At 52.4% G+C, this 17,328-nt stretch overlaps 1 protein-coding gene across 5 annotated transcripts in view; it reads left to right on the top strand.

Annotated features, from left to right (window-relative positions):
* PCSK6 (proprotein convertase subtilisin/kexin type 6) overlaps positions 1-17,328 on the top strand; it is a 37,727-nt gene that overhangs the window by 10,978 nt on the left and 9,421 nt on the right. For 4 of the 5 annotated variants that reach the window (XR_011727912.1, XR_011727913.1, XM_071754206.1 and 1 more), the window contains exons 3-13: positions 342-452; positions 1,040-1,183; positions 1,815-1,891; positions 2,618-2,706; positions 5,504-5,676; positions 9,407-9,619; positions 11,046-11,146; positions 12,962-13,065; positions 13,521-13,638; positions 14,689-14,877; positions 15,556-15,692. Coding sequence is in view for 2 of the 5 variants with exons in the window: in XM_071754206.1 (XP_071610307.1) it covers positions 342-452; positions 1,040-1,183; positions 1,815-1,891; positions 2,618-2,706; positions 5,504-5,676; positions 9,407-9,619; positions 11,046-11,146; positions 12,962-13,065; positions 13,521-13,638; positions 14,689-14,877; positions 15,556-15,692 (1,456 nt within the window). In the remaining 3 variants the exon portion in view is untranslated. The remainder of the gene's footprint in view (positions 1-341; positions 453-1,039; positions 1,184-1,814; positions 1,892-2,617; positions 2,707-5,503; positions 5,677-9,406; positions 9,620-11,045; positions 11,147-12,961; positions 13,066-13,520; positions 13,639-14,688; positions 14,878-15,555; positions 15,693-17,328) is intronic. The other variant, XR_011727914.1, reaches the window with a different exon arrangement.

The following is a 17,328-nucleotide window of genomic DNA, read 5'->3' on the forward strand; positions in this document are numbered from 1 at the left end:
AAGGTTTAGATTGGAGCCTGGGAACAGGATCTTCAAGGAAATGGTTGTCAGTGCCTGGCTCAGGGCAGTGGTGGAGTCCCCATCCCTGGAGTGATTTCCAAGCCATGAAGATGTGGTGCTGAGGGCCATGGTTTGGTGGTGGCCTTGGCAGTGCTGGACTAACTGTTCAACTTTGATGATCTCAAAGGTCATTTCCAACCCAAACAATTCCATCATCCTGTGTGAGACTGGGCTGAGTCCAGGCTGGATTTCCCATCGCTCCTGCATCCCACATCCCATTTGGGTGGGTGATGCCAGGCTCTGTGCCCATGGGTGATGCTGACCCCCAGCTCTGCTTGCAGGTGGACTGGCTGCAGCAGCAGGAGGTGAAGAGGAGGGTGAAGAGGCAGGTCCGAGGCGAGCCACACCCCTTGTCCTTCAACGACCCAGTGTGGCCCAACATGTGGTACATGGTGGGTATCTCCCTTCTTTAAAGAGCCCACTGCTTTATGGGCAGGGGTTTTAATTGATTTTTAATCAAATGCACCATCCCAGCCAGTAATGAAACCCCTTAAAAGCAGCAGGATTTTAAAATCCTAAATTAATACAGAGGAGGGTCTAGTTTTAAGTGTGTCATTAGCACCTCCTTAGCATCATTAGCAGCTCCTTGTTATAGTCAGATTTGGGATGCTGATGCATTTTGCCCATCCAAGAGCTGCAACCATCTATTTGGTGAGGTGTTTTTGTTTTTTTTTTTCCTCCTGCTTTGTGGACCTGTGAGTGATGGGGAAATTCATGGAAAATTAAGGGCAGAAACAGCAATGAGAGCATCAAAACCAAAGAGCCTGCAGCGTTGGAAATGGGAGAGGAGAAAAAAGTAATAGGGAGAGAGCCCTGCCTGGATTAACTGCTCCTGGATGGCTTTGATCAATGGAGTCAAGTTATGAGAAATCCATGAGTTACGTGGCAGGGGATGGGATGTAAATGATATCTTCTGGCTGATTAAATGGGTTCCCAGCCTGGCTGCTGGCCTGAAATGGGGTTTCTCCCCTCCCCGTAGCACTGCGGCGATAGGAACAGTCGCTGCAGGTCGGAGATGAACGTCCTGGCAGCTTGGCAGAGGGGCTACAGTGGCAGAAACGTGGTGGTCACCATCCTGGATGACGGCATAGAGAGGAACCACCCTGACCTCCTGCAAAACTATGTGAGCTTGGGGGGTGGGGGGGCTGGGGGGGCACGGGCTGGGGTTGGTTCTTGCAGCGCGTTGAGTTACGGAGAAAAAATAATCAGCGTAGAAACAACTCTGCATTGGCAGATTAGAAGTAAATGCTGTGGTTTTTGTTTTTTTTTTTTTTTTTTTATAATGAACTCGAGATGTTTTTAAGAAGGAAATGAGGTTTTTAGACAAGAGGGTTTGGGGGGAAACTCCCTTTGCAGCTGCCTAGGAAGTGGCCGCCTCCCTTCTGCTCACCAGGGCAGAGCCAAAAGTCTGAAGGAACCTGCTGAGTCCCTGCTTGAGCCCCCAGTGCTGTGGTGGGGAGGGGACTGGGATGGACCCAGCAGGATTTGGGGTTTGGAGGAGCTGTCCTGACAGTACAGGGGTTTTTCCCTGGGGGAATCACTCAGAGTTCCAACCCAAAACTATTTATTCTGAGCAAATAATAAGGAAATAAACTCCCAAGTCAGAAAATTAGGGGGAAATGGTGTTTTCTGCTCAGTGTGGCTTTTTTGGCCACTAGGCTGCCTGCACTAGAGTAGGGCCATGCTGCTGCTGAAGCCACTTTGTCCCTTGCTGTGCTGGTCACTCAACCCTAACATCAGCCACATGTTTTCAGGACCCTCTGGCAAGCTACGATGTCAACGGGAATGACCATGACCCAACTCCACGCTATGATGCCAGCAATGAGAATAAGTAAGTGACACCACCTACTGTGGGGGGGCTGTCCCTAGGGCTGGGTGTCCCTGTCCCCTCCCCAGGGTGTCTTCCAGGTGTGCAGAGGATGCTGCTGGATGGGCTTTGCAGAGGGGGCATTGCACTGAATGCCAATCCAGCCCCTGGCAACCAGGGTAATTGGTAACGAAGCCATCCAACGGGTTCCTCGCCCTGGCTGGGGACTGAGTCAGGCTGGGTGGCTGAGGTGCCACACCTTTGGGGACACTTTCTGGGTTTCAAGGAAAGTGGGACTGGCATGTGGTGGCAGGTGTGGAAAGGGGAGTGTGAGGAGCAGGTTGTATTTAGGTGCAAAAAGCAAAAGAGCGAACTGCGTGTAGGTGCAAGATGCAAAGAACCTTTGGTGTTCAGGTGCAAGACCTGTAGCACCTGGTAGCAAATGGTATAGAGGTTAAAGATGCAAGCAGCAAATTGCATCTAGGTGCAAAATACAAATTGCAAATTGCCTCTAGGTGCAAGATGCAAACAGCAAATTGCATTAGGGTGCAACATGCAACCAGCAGACTGCACTTAGGTGCAAAACACAAACAGCAAATTGCTTTTGTTGCATCAGTTTCTTCCTGTGGGTTTTGGATAAGGGCTTTCCAGCTCTCGGGCCTCTGTCCTCCACCACTCTGGCCTTGGGGACAGTTTTTGGGGGGATCTGTCACCACGAGACATCAGCTGATGAGGGATTTCTCTTTGCAGGCACGGCACTCGCTGCGCAGGGGAGGTGGCAGCAGCTGCCAACAACTCGTACTGCATCGTGGGCATCGCCTACAACGCCCACATTGGAGGTGAGGCTGTGCCTGCCTGTGGCTTCCCTGCCCCTCCCCATCCCCAGGGACTGTGGCCACCCTGACCATGCTGATGGGCTCCTGGGGTGGGTGGTGGGATGCTGCTCCCTGGGATATTGCCAGGATATTGTCTCCCTTGGTGTCCCGGCTGTAGGGAGGGTGGGTGATGTGGGGTACAGGGGACACCAGCTTCATGTATTTTGGGGTGGAAACCTTCTGCTCCATCCACACCACGAGGATGAGCATGAATGGAGGACGTGGTCCCCAAAAGCCCCTGGCTGCTCTTTGGTTGGGAGGGGATGTGGTTTTTGGGGTGGCTGTGTTTGCTGTGGTTGGTGGCTCCGGTTTAGCTTCAGAGCTGAAATCCCTCATTGGTGAGGTTTAATGTCTGCAGAGGAGTTGTTTGGAGTTGAAGGGGTCTGGGAGGATGCCCAAAATACCTGAGGGGGTGGGGTGCCTGGGGCTTCAGAGGGGGGACACCTTTGCAAGGTCCTTCAAATAACATGATGGGTGGGAAGCAAGTGGCTTTGTTATCACCAGATTGGATCCTGTGGGTGATGAGCATCTCAGAGGTCCTCTTCATTAGCCTGGTGAGGTTTGGAGGCTGGTACAGCACTGCTGGGGGGAATGGGGGGGCTGCAGGGTGTGTGGGAGCGTGTCACCCCATCCATGTGGCCCATGGGACCGTGCAGGGGACAAAGGCCTGGAGCCAAGTCCTTCTGGAGCAGGAGAGGGGCTTTTGCTGGACCCCTCCAGCCACCACCCTGCAGAATCAGGTTGTCACCTCCACTCTCCTTCCCGAGCCTGTTTCTCCCCAGCAGCCGTGGGGATGAGTGTTGCTTGTGGACTCTCTAATGGCTCCCATTTTGATTTCCTTCCTTTAATGAGTGTCTTGCCATGTGCTGGGGAGGTGTTGAGCAGTGCCAGGCACCTGGCAGGGGGTGGAGGCCGGGGGCTCCCAGCAATGTGAACACTGGGGCAAAACAATGTCTGTAGCCCTATCAATCCTGGGAGCTGGGAGGAGAATGCACCAGAGCTGCTGCAGGTTTTTAGATGGATTATGCAAATAAAGCAGCAATTAATGAGCACAACTTGTTGGGAAAAGCTATTTGTCACACTCGGAGAGCCACCATCTAAATTTACTGTTCCTCAGCTCTCTGGTGTGGATTTTCATTTGCTCCAGGAAAAATTACATTGCTGTTTGAGAAACTAAATGGGCTCCTACCCTTCTTTCTCCTCCTTTCCTCTCTTCTGGAATGCTTGCTCCAAAGGCTGCCATTCCTCCCTTTGTGCCAAAGAGTTCATGTCTTTAGGAGCATCCTTCACCACTTCTTCCTGCTCCCTGTTATTTAACAGGGGGGTCCTCACATTGTAGACTTTTGATGTGTGGTGGGGTTGGCTTTGGGTTGATCCTTTGGGTTGATTCTTTGAGTTGATCCTTTGCGTTGATCCTTTGGGTTGATCCTTTGGGTTGATCCTTTGGGTTGATTCTTTGGGTTGATTCTTTGGGTTGATTCTTTGGGTTGATCCTTTGGGTTGATCCTTTGGGTTGATCCTTTGGGTTGGCTTTGGGTTGACTTTTTGGGTAGGCTTTGGGTTGGCTTTTGGGCTGTTTTGGGCTCGCTGTGTTTTCAGCAAGCACAAAGCTTCACCCCTTGGCTGGTTTGCTTGCTGAGCCACAGCCAAGAGCAGCTCCAGCACCAGGCTTGGCCCTGTGCCCCCTTCTCCTCGTGTTTTTCTTCTTAACGTGACAAAAGTTTTTAGGAACTGCTCTGCTTCCTCGTTTTGTGTTTCCAAGCTTGTTTTTGACAGCGTCAAAAAGAGTTATTTGAGTTGACTGGTGTCCAGACTGCAGCTGCAATGACATCTGCCTACATTTGTTTGCTTTAAGAAAAAATAATGTGGAAAGGGAACTGCAGTTTTATTAACTGGGTTCTCCCTGGCTGGCAAAACATGATGCTAAAATTTCCAACCCTTTTGCTACGAAAACTCTTCCTGGGCAGCTCTTTGGGGTGCTGGCAGCCTCTGCACACCCCGTGGAGGGGACAGCCTGGAAGGGAAAGGGTGATGGGAATGGTGGGGTTTGGAAACCTGGTATTGCAGCAGTTTCAGGCTGGGGATGTGCAGCTCTCCTGGTGAGAGCTGGTGGGCTCTGGCTGGAAACTGCTGTGGCATTCCAGGCTGGAAGAGTGAGGTTATCCCAGATGGAAGCATCGTCCCACCATGGGCTGGGGGCCTGGCTTTGATGTTGGTGGTGCAAATCACAGCCTGGGGCTTGTCCTGGGGTTTCTCTGGAGGCTTCTCCTGGGTTTTCTCCCACTCCCAAGCACTGCTGGCATCAGTTGGGCAGCAATGGCTTCTGGGGGATGGCCACAGTCACCCCTACTTGTGGGGAGAGGCTTCATCCCACCAGCACACCCGAAGCCGGGGGGCTGTGAGTGTTTGGGATATCTTCCAGGTGGAGAAAGTTAATTAATGCAAAAAGGGGAAAACCACGCTTTTTAGCAAGGGACCTTTACTGCCAGGGAGTAAAGCAGAGCTCCCACCACCCAATCCCTGCTGATGGAGGGGAAACAAATTTTAACTTCCCCCTCCGTCTCTCGCCGTGAAGCCAGAAACAGGGAAAACTTCCCCGAAATAGTTCCCCGCTTCCCACCGCCAGGCTCAGTTGAAGCCATTCCAGGCTTGCCTGAGCCCGGGTGGTTTCTCCTCGCCGTTACCAAAGCCTTTTGATTGCAACCCTCACCCTTTCCCCCGAGCCATCCAGCCCTAATGTCTGATGTTTTTGTGCTTTTAGGCATTCGTATGTTAGATGGCGATGTAACAGATGTTGTTGAAGCGAAGTCGCTTGGCATCAGACCCGATTACATTGACATTTACAGCGCGAGCTGGGGGCCAGATGATGATGGGAAGACAGTTGATGGACCTGGTCTATTGGCCAAGCAGGCTTTTGAGCATGGCATTAAAAAGGTGTGGATCCCCCAGCACCCAGATGCACTCGCCCTCCTCCTCCTGCCCTGCGGGGAACGCGTGCCGGGGGACAACCCGGCGTGGGGACGGGCGATGCCGAGGTTGGGGGTGGGAGGGAGGTGAATCATCTCTAATTTTTTCCTAGTTTAGCCCTCCCCCTCCCCACCCCAGTGGATTTGGTGGCCGAGGTTGGTGACAGCGGGAGGTGCCCGGCGGTGGAAGCGTCTGGCAGAGCAGGCAGGCCCCAGGTTGAGTTGTGGAGGGATGAGGAACCCAAAATGGTTCTTGGACGGGGGGGGAGATCAACACTTTGCTCTTCAAAACGTCCCCCTGGGTGCCCACACGAAGGGAAGCACTCATCCCCCCAACCATCTCCATCCCATTCCTCCTCCCCAGGCCCCTGGTATCCTCTCCTGGGGGTCTCCATCATGTTAAGCATTTCCCTGGTTTTCCACCTGGAATGAGTGGTTATGTCCTGGCTGGGGGGACGTGGGTGTCAATGCAAGATCCATCTTTGGGTGCACAGGGATTATTGTCCCTAAAGTCCTCCACCAAGAGGGACTCAGCTGGTGTCACCCATGATTGACAGCTGTCAATCCCCTGGGGGACACCCTGCTCTTCCTTCACCCCTTCATTTTTGGGGCACTTTTTGCCCAATAAAAATAGGGGGGGAAATGATCTTTCTTGGTCGGGTAAGTGTCACCAGGACGTGGGGCTCTGCAGCAGGTGTCTCCTGCCCATTTTGATAAATTTGGGATTGGGGTTTTGCCACCAGCAGAACCCCCTATTTTCCTCCTTGCCCTCCCCCCTTCCCTCCTCTGGCAGTGCTGGGACTCAGGGTGATGCAGCCGATTATCTAAAAATAGGGTGGAGTGTTTTTCCCACTATTTGTTTGATTTCCTGCTGAGGAATCCATGGAAGTGCCGGGGAGTTCATGCCGTGCAAATACAGGGGAGGAACAAACTGCTAAAAGACCTTATTTTTCCACCTGGAAGTAAATGGGTGGCAGCAGGGTACATGCCCCACACAGCCCTTGTTTTTGGGGTGCTTGTTTCTGTCTCCCAGGAGACATCAGCCCCTGCCACCCGTGTTTGTGGCACCCACTATCCTGCATGCACAGCTCTTCGTTGCCAGCTTCTCCATACAGAACAGTGGAAGGTGCAAGGGAATGGTTCCCCACCACCTTTAGCCCAAGCAAACAGCTGTAACTGGGTCAGAAATCCATAAAATTGAGTTTTTAGTGGGAACATTAAAATAACCTTTATTAGCAATAGGGCTGCGCTGGGGTAATTTATCATCTGCTTTCTTGCTCCCCCAGCCTTTTCTTATTTTAGTTCCTGAGCTAAGGAGGGAGCTTATCCTGAGCTTATCCTGGGCTCTCACGGAGTGCCCCAGAGGTGCTGGGGGAGAGGGGAGATGCAGAGCATCCCATATCTGAGTGATGTGCTGCTGGGCTGAGCTGGGTCAGCCCCAGCCCTGGCTGGGCAGGCATCCCCTGGTTTAAATCATGCCTGGGGCTGGGTTTTAGGAGTGGCCAAGGAGCCCCTTGTGGGCATGGTGGTGGCTTGGGAAGGATGGCAAGTAAAAGGGTTGGGTGTTTGGGGTCTGCTCATGGAGATCTTGGGAGTTGCTTGATTGAGGGCAGAAGGAAAGGGTGGAGTTTTCCAAGCTGAGGGAGCTGCAGTGCTCAGTGAGCCCTTGTTCCATCAGGAAATGCTGGTGGGTGTTAGGTGGGCATGGCTGGGGTGTCATTTATGTCCCTGTTCATGTGGCCCGGGCCCAGCAGCACCCATGGCTGGGGTGCTGAGGGTGTGGGGCCCAGGGGAGGGCTGAGCTCCCCCATCTCCTCATCCCCATCAGCACCATCTCTGCGTCTCCAAACGCCCTCAGTGGTCGCTGCCTGGTTTGGTTCCTGTGATCAGTGAGTGAGTGCCTCAGGAAACTTGGGGTGCATGCAGCAGGGCTCATCCTCAGGGATGGGTGGATCTTAGTGCTGGGGATCTGGCTGGGATGTTGGTGCCTTGGAGAGCCAGGAAACCCTGGAAAGCAGGACTGGAGGTGCCAGCAGCAGGGGCACTGGGCTGGCAAGCTGGGTCAAGCTCTCCGTGACTCAGGGGCAGGGCAAGAATCCCCTTTGCAGTTGCACTTTTTTTTTTTTTTTTTCCTTGCTGAGCTCCAGACAGCTCTATTTAATCTTTGCTCGGGAAATACCCACCCAGTTTGGCTGGGAGGCAGCCAGGATAATGAAAACTTTCATAAAATAAGGGAAGAGCCTGACTTAGCCTGTGTATCCAGAGGCAGGGTCAGCTCGGAGAGCCTCTGCCCCAGGAGGAGGGGGGCGAGACAGGTAATAAACCATCCAACCATCCCTCTACCTCCCAGAGCTTCAAACCCACAATAAATCCCAGTGAATTCCTCCGGAGCAAAAACTGCTCTTTTATTATTAGTTTTATTGTTTTGGTTTTTTTTTTTTTTTTTTTGCGGAGGAAGCTGCCGCAGAGCAGTGGGAGGGAGAGAAACACCAGATCTGCCCAGGCTAGCACCAAAATCACTCTTGGGGGCATTGGGAGGAGCAAGATTTCATCACTGCTGTGTGCTTCCATCCCCTGCCAAGCCCAGCATCCAGCCCCCATCCCCACAGAGCCTTTGTGGGGCAAGGAAGCCAACCAGCTGCTTCATTTCCTACAGAAATCCCACCCCATCCTCCTTGGGTCACCAAAAAAAATCCTCCCTTGGGACCACGGTCCCCTCTGTGGGGAGGTTGGGTGATTCCTGGGTGCCCCTGGAATAATTGGATGGCTTCGTGCCTTTGGCATTGTTAAGGGCTCTCTTGTTGGCATCGTGGATGATGCTGCTGGGTGGGATTTTCCCCCAGCTCCAGGGAGGTCTGGGTGGATGGTGAATCCCTCCTGCACCCACTCCCCCAAAATTCCTGGTGGGCTGTAGCTGCTGGGAACGACTCCATCAGATGTTCCTGCCAAGTGATGGAGGAGGTGGAGGGTGGGGTGGAGGAGAAAAAGTTGGGATTTAAAAATAAAAACCAAACAAAAGGAACCTTAAAGATAGACCAGGGAAGGTGTCTAATGGTTTGAGTGGGTTCATGAGAGGTTTTGAGGGCTCGGGGTGGGGGGGAGTTGGGGTTTTTGGAGAACTTTCTGCTGGTTCCTCCTGCAGCCCTGGGAAGTGCTGTGCTTGTGTTGCCTCCTGGTGTGAGGGCTCTGAGCCCCTGAAGTGTTTCACGCCAGGAGAGCCCACGGAAGGTGCCAAAATCTCCATCACCTGAGTCTCTCCCATCCTCACTGGGAACTGCTGTCTGTCAAAGTGGGGTGGCCGAGCTGAGGGGATCATTCATGGGTGCTGATCCAGGCAGCTGAGCACTGGGCAGAACAGGACCCATCCTTCTGCCCTGTGTAGATGAGATCCTGGGAAGAAATTCTTCACTGTGAGGGTGCTGAGCCCCTGGCCCAGGGAAGCTGTGGCTGCTCCATCCCTGGAAGTGCTGGAGGTTGGATGGGGCTTGGAGCACCCTGGGCTTGTGGGAGGTGTCCCTGCCTGTGGAATGTTGGACCAGGTGGTCTTTAAGGACTTTTCCAACCCAAACCATTCCATGATCAATTCCACCTCCTGACCCAGGCTTTCCAACAGCATCCCAGCCCCAGGGAGCCCCTCCCCGTGCCCAGACAGCCCCCCAAACACCTCCTCTCACCCTCTGTCCTCTCTCTGCCCACAGGGCCGCAAGGGTTTGGGCTCCATTTTTGTCTGGGCATCGGGGAATGGTGGCAGAGAGGGTGACTACTGCTCCTGTGATGGTTACACCAACAGCATCTACACCATCTCCATCAGCAGCACCACCGAGAACGGCTACAAGCCCTGGTACCTGGAGGAGTGTGCTTCCACTCTTGCCACCACCTACAGCAGTGGGGCTTTCTACGAGAGGAAAATAGTAAGTTTCACCCCAAAATCACTGTAGAAACCATCTTCTGGGGTTTTTCTGTTGGGTTTTGCTTTTTTCCTCTGAGGTGGGTTTTGTTCGTGCTTTTTTTTTTTGGTGGTGGAGCCTCAGCAAGAGCTCAGGGTTGTGGTGTTTTCCCTGGTAAATGGGTGAAAGGGGCTGGAGGTTTGCAGAAATACCTGTGCAAATATTTACCTGTCCCCCAAAGTGCTTTCTCACTATCCCTTCCTTAAAAAAAAAAAAACACAAAAGTATTTTGAGGATTTTAGCCTGAGAGGGGGTGGTTGGCGGGTGGAAAAAAGAGAGGATGAAGGAGTTTGGCAAGGATGTGGAAACCCCAAAGAAGGAGCAGAGATTTTTGGAGTCAGGAACAGCCTGAAAGCATGTGGAGGGGTGGATCAGTCTGCTTTTCCCTGTATTTGCCCTGTCCCAACAGCTGCTGTGGTCTTGTCACAGCAAGACCTTTTATTGCATCATCCCCATTGCGTTCATCCCCGTGCATCATCCAAACCTCAGGCAGTAAAACATCCCCCACCAGCACAGTGCCTTCCCCCAGCTGGGAGAGAATGTTCCACCTAGATTAATTTTATGGTTTTTGAAAAGTAGTTTTTTCACAAGTCAAAGTAATTTTTTTTTTAATTCAAGAGTGATTTGTGTGGCCCCTCAAAGTTTGAATTCCAGAATCCCAGAGCTTCCTCGGGGCCATTTTCACACTTGGCTGAGACCATCACCAACCCAGGGCTGCTGGAGCATCACTGGGCACAGATCAGCCTCCAGGGGCACCTCAGGGAGAAAATGTTCCCACTTCCCTCCAAAAATCACTGAATTAACTTTAAACCCAGGAGCCTTTAAAAAATACAACCAAAGGAGTGTCTCTTCGCCCACCTCCTCTCACCAGGTTGTTGGTACCCAAGCGTTGTGCTCTGCCCTAAAATGAAAAAGCTGGAAATGGCTTTTTTTTTCCCCTTTTTTTTTTTTTTTTTTTTTTCCCTCCATGCAAATTCATGCCTCACACCAGGAACTGGAGCTTTTAAGGAAAGAGTTTAACATGGCAGAGCTCAACATGCACCCATGGGTGCGTTCCCACGCCAGCCCTGCCCTGCTCACACCACTCCACCCACAGCTTTTCCTCCAGCTGCCCCACAGCAAAATGGTTTGGTTTTGTTTTTTCCTCTTTCAAATAACATATAATAAATAATTTTTACCTTTGAGCAAAGGGAAACACAAGCAGGGGGGGTTAAATCTGTCTGCATCCTATTCTGGGGAGCTCAGAGCTCTGCGGAGGTGTAGGAGCGGCGGCAGGGGTTGGGTGCCTGCAGGTTTGGGTGCTTGTTGGCAGGATCCCAAACAAACCTGGGTGCTAAATGGAGCAGAACCAGCACCAGGAGCATCTCCAGCAGCTTCTCTCTCCCCACAGGTCACCACCGACCTCCGGCACCGCTGCACTGATGGCCACACAGGCACCTCTGTGTCTGCCCCCATGGTCGCGGGCATCATCGCCTTGGCTTTGGAGGCAAAGTAAGTGTGACCTCACCAGCAGTCGTGCAAGGGGTTGTTTCCAAACTTAGTAGCTGGCAAGCAAAGCCAAAAAGTGATTCTTTTTGTTTTTGTTTCCTCTGGAGCAGCTCAAAATGGGGCAAAGCTGTTTGAAGTTGCTCTTATTTTGGCAACGTTTGGTGCAGTGTTGTTGTTTTGCAGCTGATCTCCCTGCAGGTGTTTTATTGAGCTAATTCTTCACTTGTTGCCATGCATGGAAAAAAGTTGGGGTTGGTGGGATAAATCAGGCTTCTCATTTGGTGTGCTGAGACCAATGGCAGCCCCAGCTCCAACTGGAGATTTTATAAATACTTCCTGGGGGAAAAAAAAAAATCAAAAAACATCATGGCAAATGGAAAATGTCTGTAGAAGTGATGGTTTTCAGTGAGTGTTTTATTTCTGGGGGAAAAGGGTTACTTCTGCATAATGTCAAAATCCCACATGGAGTGACCAGCAGCCACAGGTTCCTGGTTCAGACAAGCTGTCCTTTGCCTCTTGTCCCCATCTTTGTCCCATCCTGTTCCCCAGCCCAGGAGCAGCCCTGGTGGGAGATCCAGAGTCAGCCCTTGGTCACCTCCCCACTGCTCCATGGAGCATCTTCATCATAAAATGGCTTGGGTGTGAAGGGACCTCAGAGATCATCTGCTCCAACCTTCCTGCCATGGTCAGGGACCAAGGCTGCTCAAAGCCTCATCCAACCTGGCCTTGAACACCTCCAGGGAGGGGGCATCCACAGCTTCTCTGGGCAATCTGTTCCAGAGTCATCCTCATACTGAAGAACTTCATAAGATCTAGGATCTAGATCTAGATCTAAGATCTCAGGAGCTTCTCACTATTATTATTTTTATGGGGTAGAAATAAAAATCAGGCTGGGAATAAGCTGCAGGGCAGCTCTGTGCTCGTGTCCAGGGTTGGTGACTGTGGTGTGTCTGCTCCAGTCCCTCTCCTCCAGTTTGATCCCAGTTCCCAGGTCGGGTGAGCCTGGTTTTGGAGATGTTGTTTTCATTACAAATACATTAAGAGTTTTAGATGTAATTTTTGCATTGTTTAGCCAAGGCATAAAATGCAACATTAAGTAGCAGAGCTTGGTGCTCAGGCACACCATCACGATGAGAAGGAATAAACTGAATTTCTTTTCCTAAATGTTGCTTGAGCACAATATAAATCCCAGCTCAAGATGCTGAAAAAAAAAAAAAAAAAAACAACTGTAAGAAAAGCCTGGAAATTTTTTCAGCAACATCCCTGGGCTGGGGTCACGGGGAGGTGGGGGCTCAAAACAACAGAACATTCAGTGTCCATCAGCCTGAACACACAAACTTCACACAAACCCAGCCTGGAGGGGCTTGGAAACACTTTGGGGTTTATTTTTTCTGTTAAATGAGCAAAACAGGTTTTTTTTTCCAGTTGTTTTTGCTGTTCTAAAGAGAAGGTTTGCTCAGCAGCGAGCATCAGCGAGCTGCCAAGCCTGGTACCCTGCCTCAGGATGGGTTTCATTACCAATCTCCTACAAGAAAATGGGGAAAAACTCCCTGATTTGCTGCAGTTTTACCTCAGAGCATCAGAACTAAATCCCCTGGGCCAGGAATAAACCCTGCAATGCCTATGGGTGTGGGACATCCCTCCACGGGGCACCCCATGCTGCTCTTGGCCACCCTCCAGGCAGGTTGGCAGCTTTTAAATCAGGGCTTCATCCTCTTTTGGAGGAGGAAAGAGGGTTTTGGGGTTTTTTTAGGTTTGCTGCTGTCTGGGAAGACCTGAGAGCAGCAGAGCTGTGCCATGAGCCATGTGTTCTTGCAGCCCTAGGCTCTCCTGGAGGGATGTTCAGCATCTGCTGGTCAGAACTTCCCGACCAGTGCACCTGCGAGCGGCCGACTGGAAAACCAACGGCGCAGGGCTTAAAGGTGAGGGGCCAGGGGGGTGATGGCAGCGTGGTGAAAATGGCCATGACAGGGACAATAAAAGTCCCCCGAGGTTCTCTCGTGGGAGCATTCACCTTGGATGGCTGCTCTCAGCTGCCCTGGGAGCTCCTGCCACCGGGGTGGTGAGCAGAGGGAGGAGAGGGCAGTAATTCTTGGGGTGTGGTGCTTGGAAGCTTTGCTTGGTAGAAGCTTTGCTTGGTGGAGGCTCTCCTGAGCTGCAGTGTTGACTGCTTCTTTCAGTGGGCTGCTCCTGACAATGGGGTTTCCATCGTGCCAACGTGGGTTTGGGGTGGAACTTGGGCAGGATGATGATCTCCGTGTGTTGGGGCGCCTCGGATCCTACGGGATCGGCTCCACCCCTTTCCTTATGCTCCACCAAGCTCTGAAGGAGATGCTGCTTGGGAGGGAGTGGGTTTCTGAGTCTTCTCTCTTTCCAGTTAGCCATCTATATGGCTTCGGTCTGGTGGATGCAGATGCTATTGTGGTGGAAGCCAAGAAGTGGAAGGCAGTCCCCCCCCAGCACTTCTGCGTGGGAAGCTTGGACAGGGTGCCCAAGTGAGTGTCACGGGGTGGGACATCTTTTCTGAGGTGCATGACCACTTGGAAGGAGCTTTGGTGGAGCTGGCTCTTGTGATGCAAAGGCTCAGCTCCTCTCCTGCTGTTTGGAAGGGGAAATTAGGAGTCAGGGTGGCCAGGACAAGCCCATGTGCAGGCAGGTTCTTGGATTTTATGATCAGAGTGACCCACATTGTTGCCCTGAGCTCTGTTTATTGACCCAGAAGACCCCACCAGCAGCCTGTGCCTATGGCTTGGCTCAGAGAAAGTCCCACAGGGGCTCTCCATGACCAGCTTTGACAGCAGCTGATTTATTTTTTCCCTTTCCATGCTTTTGCTTCCCAAGCCAGGTGATCAGTAGGGAATTTTTGAGGGCTGATGATGAGAGACCAGAACCAACTTACCTAATGGGTCCTACATGTGTTGGGCTCCCCTCCCTCTTCCATCAAACACCTTGCCTTGATGGAAGGCACCAAAAATTGGTGCTTCATTGCAAGGGTTCCCAAATTTCCAGTGCCTGGAAGTCACTTTGAATTTGGCTTGAAGTTCAAACCAGCTCAGTTTCACATCTCCTCCTTGGTAGGTCTGTCTGTGCTGGGTGAGGCCAGGGATCTGACCAAATGGACCCTCCTGGTTTACCACTGCCTGGCTGTAGAGCAAGTTGAGCTGTTCATTGGAGAAGCAGTTGCTTCAGAAGGACTCATGTATGCAAAGCAGGAACCAATTTGAAGCCAAGTGTGCTCATGAAACTATTTATCTGATACAGACACTAATTACAACCCAAAGAGGAGCGTTGAGCTGATAATTACAATAAAGCATTGCCCTTGCAGCCCATAAGGCACAGATCTTCGAGGCAGTTCAAACCCATCTCCTTTACCATCAAGCAAGTCAGCAAATTCCCCTGCTAGGACACCGGGTTGCGATGGAGGATGAGATAATTCCTGTCGTGGAGCAGTAGGAGCCCGGGTTCAAATATAACTGGGTGTCCACTCTGCTGGGAACTGAGGAGAGCTGCTGTCCCCAGGGTGATGTTCTGCCCATCCCTGGCAGGTACATCCGTGTGGACCACGTGCTGCGCACCAGCACCCTCAGCAACGCCTGCGCTGAGCACCGGGACCAACACGTCCTTTACCTGGAGCACGTCGTGGTGAGGCTCAGCATCTCCCACCCCCGACGAGGAGACCTCCAGATCAGCCTCATCTCTCCAGCAGGGACCAGGTCACAGCTCCTGGGCAGGAGGTAAGAGTGGCTGGAGGACACACCCGGGCTAAGCAGCATCCTCGGTGAAGGGGTTGCTGCAAATTTGCTTTGGTATTTTTTGGGAAGGTGTGGTCGTGCTGCTGGTGATGCGAGGGCTGGAGCAGCTCTGCTCTGGAGCCAGGCTGGGAGAGTTGGGGTTGTTCAGCATGGAGAAGGGGAAGCTCCAGAGAGACCTCAGAGCACCTTCCAGTGCCTGAAGGGCTCCAGGAAAGCTGGGGAAGGACTTTTTAGAAGGGCCTGGAGCAGTAGGATGAGGGGGAATGGCTTTAAACTGAACAGAGGGGGAGGTTGAGAATAGATGTAAGGAAGAAATTCTTTGCTGTGAGGGTGGTGAGAGCCTGGCCCAGGTTGCCCAGAGAAGCTGTGGCTGTCCTGTGCCTGCAACTGTTCAAGGCCAGGTCGGATGGGGCTTGGAGCAACCTGGTCTAGTGGGAGGTGTCCCTGCCCATGGCAGAGGGGATGGAACTGGGTGATCTTGAAGGTCCCTTCCAAGCCAAACCATTCTGTGATTCTGTGCTCGAGTCTGAGCTGGAGGAGGGCTTTGTTTGAGGGTGGACACCTGCAAAGATCCCATAAAATCCTCAGTTCTCATCTTCCTTTTCCAATTAATAAGACATTCCAAATTATGCTTCTTGACGGGCAGTGTTGCTGTTGCAGAGTGTTTGACCACTCCAACGAGGGGTTCAAGGGCTGGGAGTTCATGACCGTCCACTGCTGGGGGGAGCGGGCGGCGGGGGAGTGGACCCTGGAGATCTTGGATACCCCATCCCAAGTGCGCAACCCCACAGTCCAAGGTAAGGGTCCCCCATCTTACTTGGCTCCCAGAGCTCTTCCTGGGCTGCTTCCCTTGGCTGTGACTTTTGCTGTGGAGTTTTAAGGTCTTCACCAAAGCCGTGGTGTTGTTGGGATTGTTCAGGCTGGAGAAGAGGAGGCTCAGGGGAGACCTCATCACTCTCTACAACTCCCTGAAAGGAGGTTGGAGCCAGGGGGGGTCGGGCTCTTCTCCCAAGTAAGACAAGAGGCCATGGGCTTAAGCTCTGCCAGGAGAGGTTTAGGTTGGATTTTAGGAAAAAATTCTTTACAGAGAGGGTGATTGGAATGGGCTGCCCAGGGAGGGGGTGGATTCTCCATCCCTGGAGGTTGTTATAAGAGACTGATGTGGCACTCAGTGCCATGGGCTGGGAACCACGGTTGCAGTGGATTAAGGGTTGGAGTTGATGATCTCAGAGATCCTTTCCAACCCAGCTGATTCTGTGTTGCCCAAATTTATCCAAAATGGGACTAAAACTGAAGCCCTGAGTGCAGGAGGCTGCCGGTCTGGCTGAGCTGGGAGCGGGTTTTCACCCCCGAGCAAACTTGTTGCAAGGCAGAGCCAGGTTTCCAAAATTAAACCGGAATGAGTCAAAAGGAGGAAACCCAAGAGCTGTAATTGTTGTTTGTTTGTTTTGCTGGGCTGCTGGGACAGCTGGCGCGTGGGCTGCTTGTGCAACTGGTACAAAGGGACGATGCCCCGCGGGCGGCAGACGGACGGACAGGAGGACATCCTCTCCAAGCTGCCACCCTGCTGTGCTCAGCCTGGCCCCCTCTGTGTGTCCCCAACCCCACCGTGTCCTCCTCCAGCTCCCTGGCTTGGCCACCTGTTCCCTTCCCAGTACCAGAACCGGGATGGTGGGATCTGATCCCACCAGGAAGGGGCAGCCACCTCCCCGGGTGGTGGCAGCGGGGTATGAAGCAGGGTGCCTGGGGTTGGTGTGCATTGTGGGGGTGTGACAAACCCCCCAGCACTGATAGGAAGCCAGGAGTATATATTAAAAAATCTCTCCCACACAGCTTTCTGGTGGGAGGTGCACGTGGGGGCTCATTGTGCAGCCAGTGTTTGTGTTTGCTCCTGCTTCACCCCAAGGCTTTTGAACTGCGAGGGAGCAGCTGCCAAGCACCCACGGAGCTGCTTTTCTCCCCCTGTTTATGGTTTGCTGGGGCTGTTTCTGAGCCCCCCGAGGGTGTCAGGGTTTGGAGTTGCCCATCTTTGCAAAACGAAATGAAGAGGAGGGCGTTGAGTCCCCTCCTCAAAGGGTTTGTGCCGGGTTTGAAGCGGAGAGGAAAAAGAGGGAAGATGCTCCCAGAAATGGGTATTAAATGTTAATTTAAGAGCTTTAAATTAAACCACTTAAATGGGTTAATTGAATACCAATTAAATCCAGTGGGTGTCCTGGCACTGGCACTGCTGTGTGCCCAGTACAATGCAGCCTGGGACGATTTAGATTTAAAGCAAATTTAATTCTTTTTGTGGAGTTTTTTCCCAGCTGATGCCACCCAAGCTCTCCCCTCTGCTGGCCCCGCTTCACCTCGCAGCGGGGTGGGTCCTCTCAGCCCTTTTGGAGAGCCAAGGGATTTAGGTGTTGGAAATTTTAAGTCCTTCTTGGAAATGCA

This window comes from Heliangelus exortis, chromosome 11, assembly GCF_036169615.1.
Source record: "Heliangelus exortis chromosome 11, bHelExo1.hap1, whole genome shotgun sequence".
Classification (NCBI taxonomy): Eukaryota; Metazoa; Chordata; class Aves; order Apodiformes; family Trochilidae; genus Heliangelus; species Heliangelus exortis.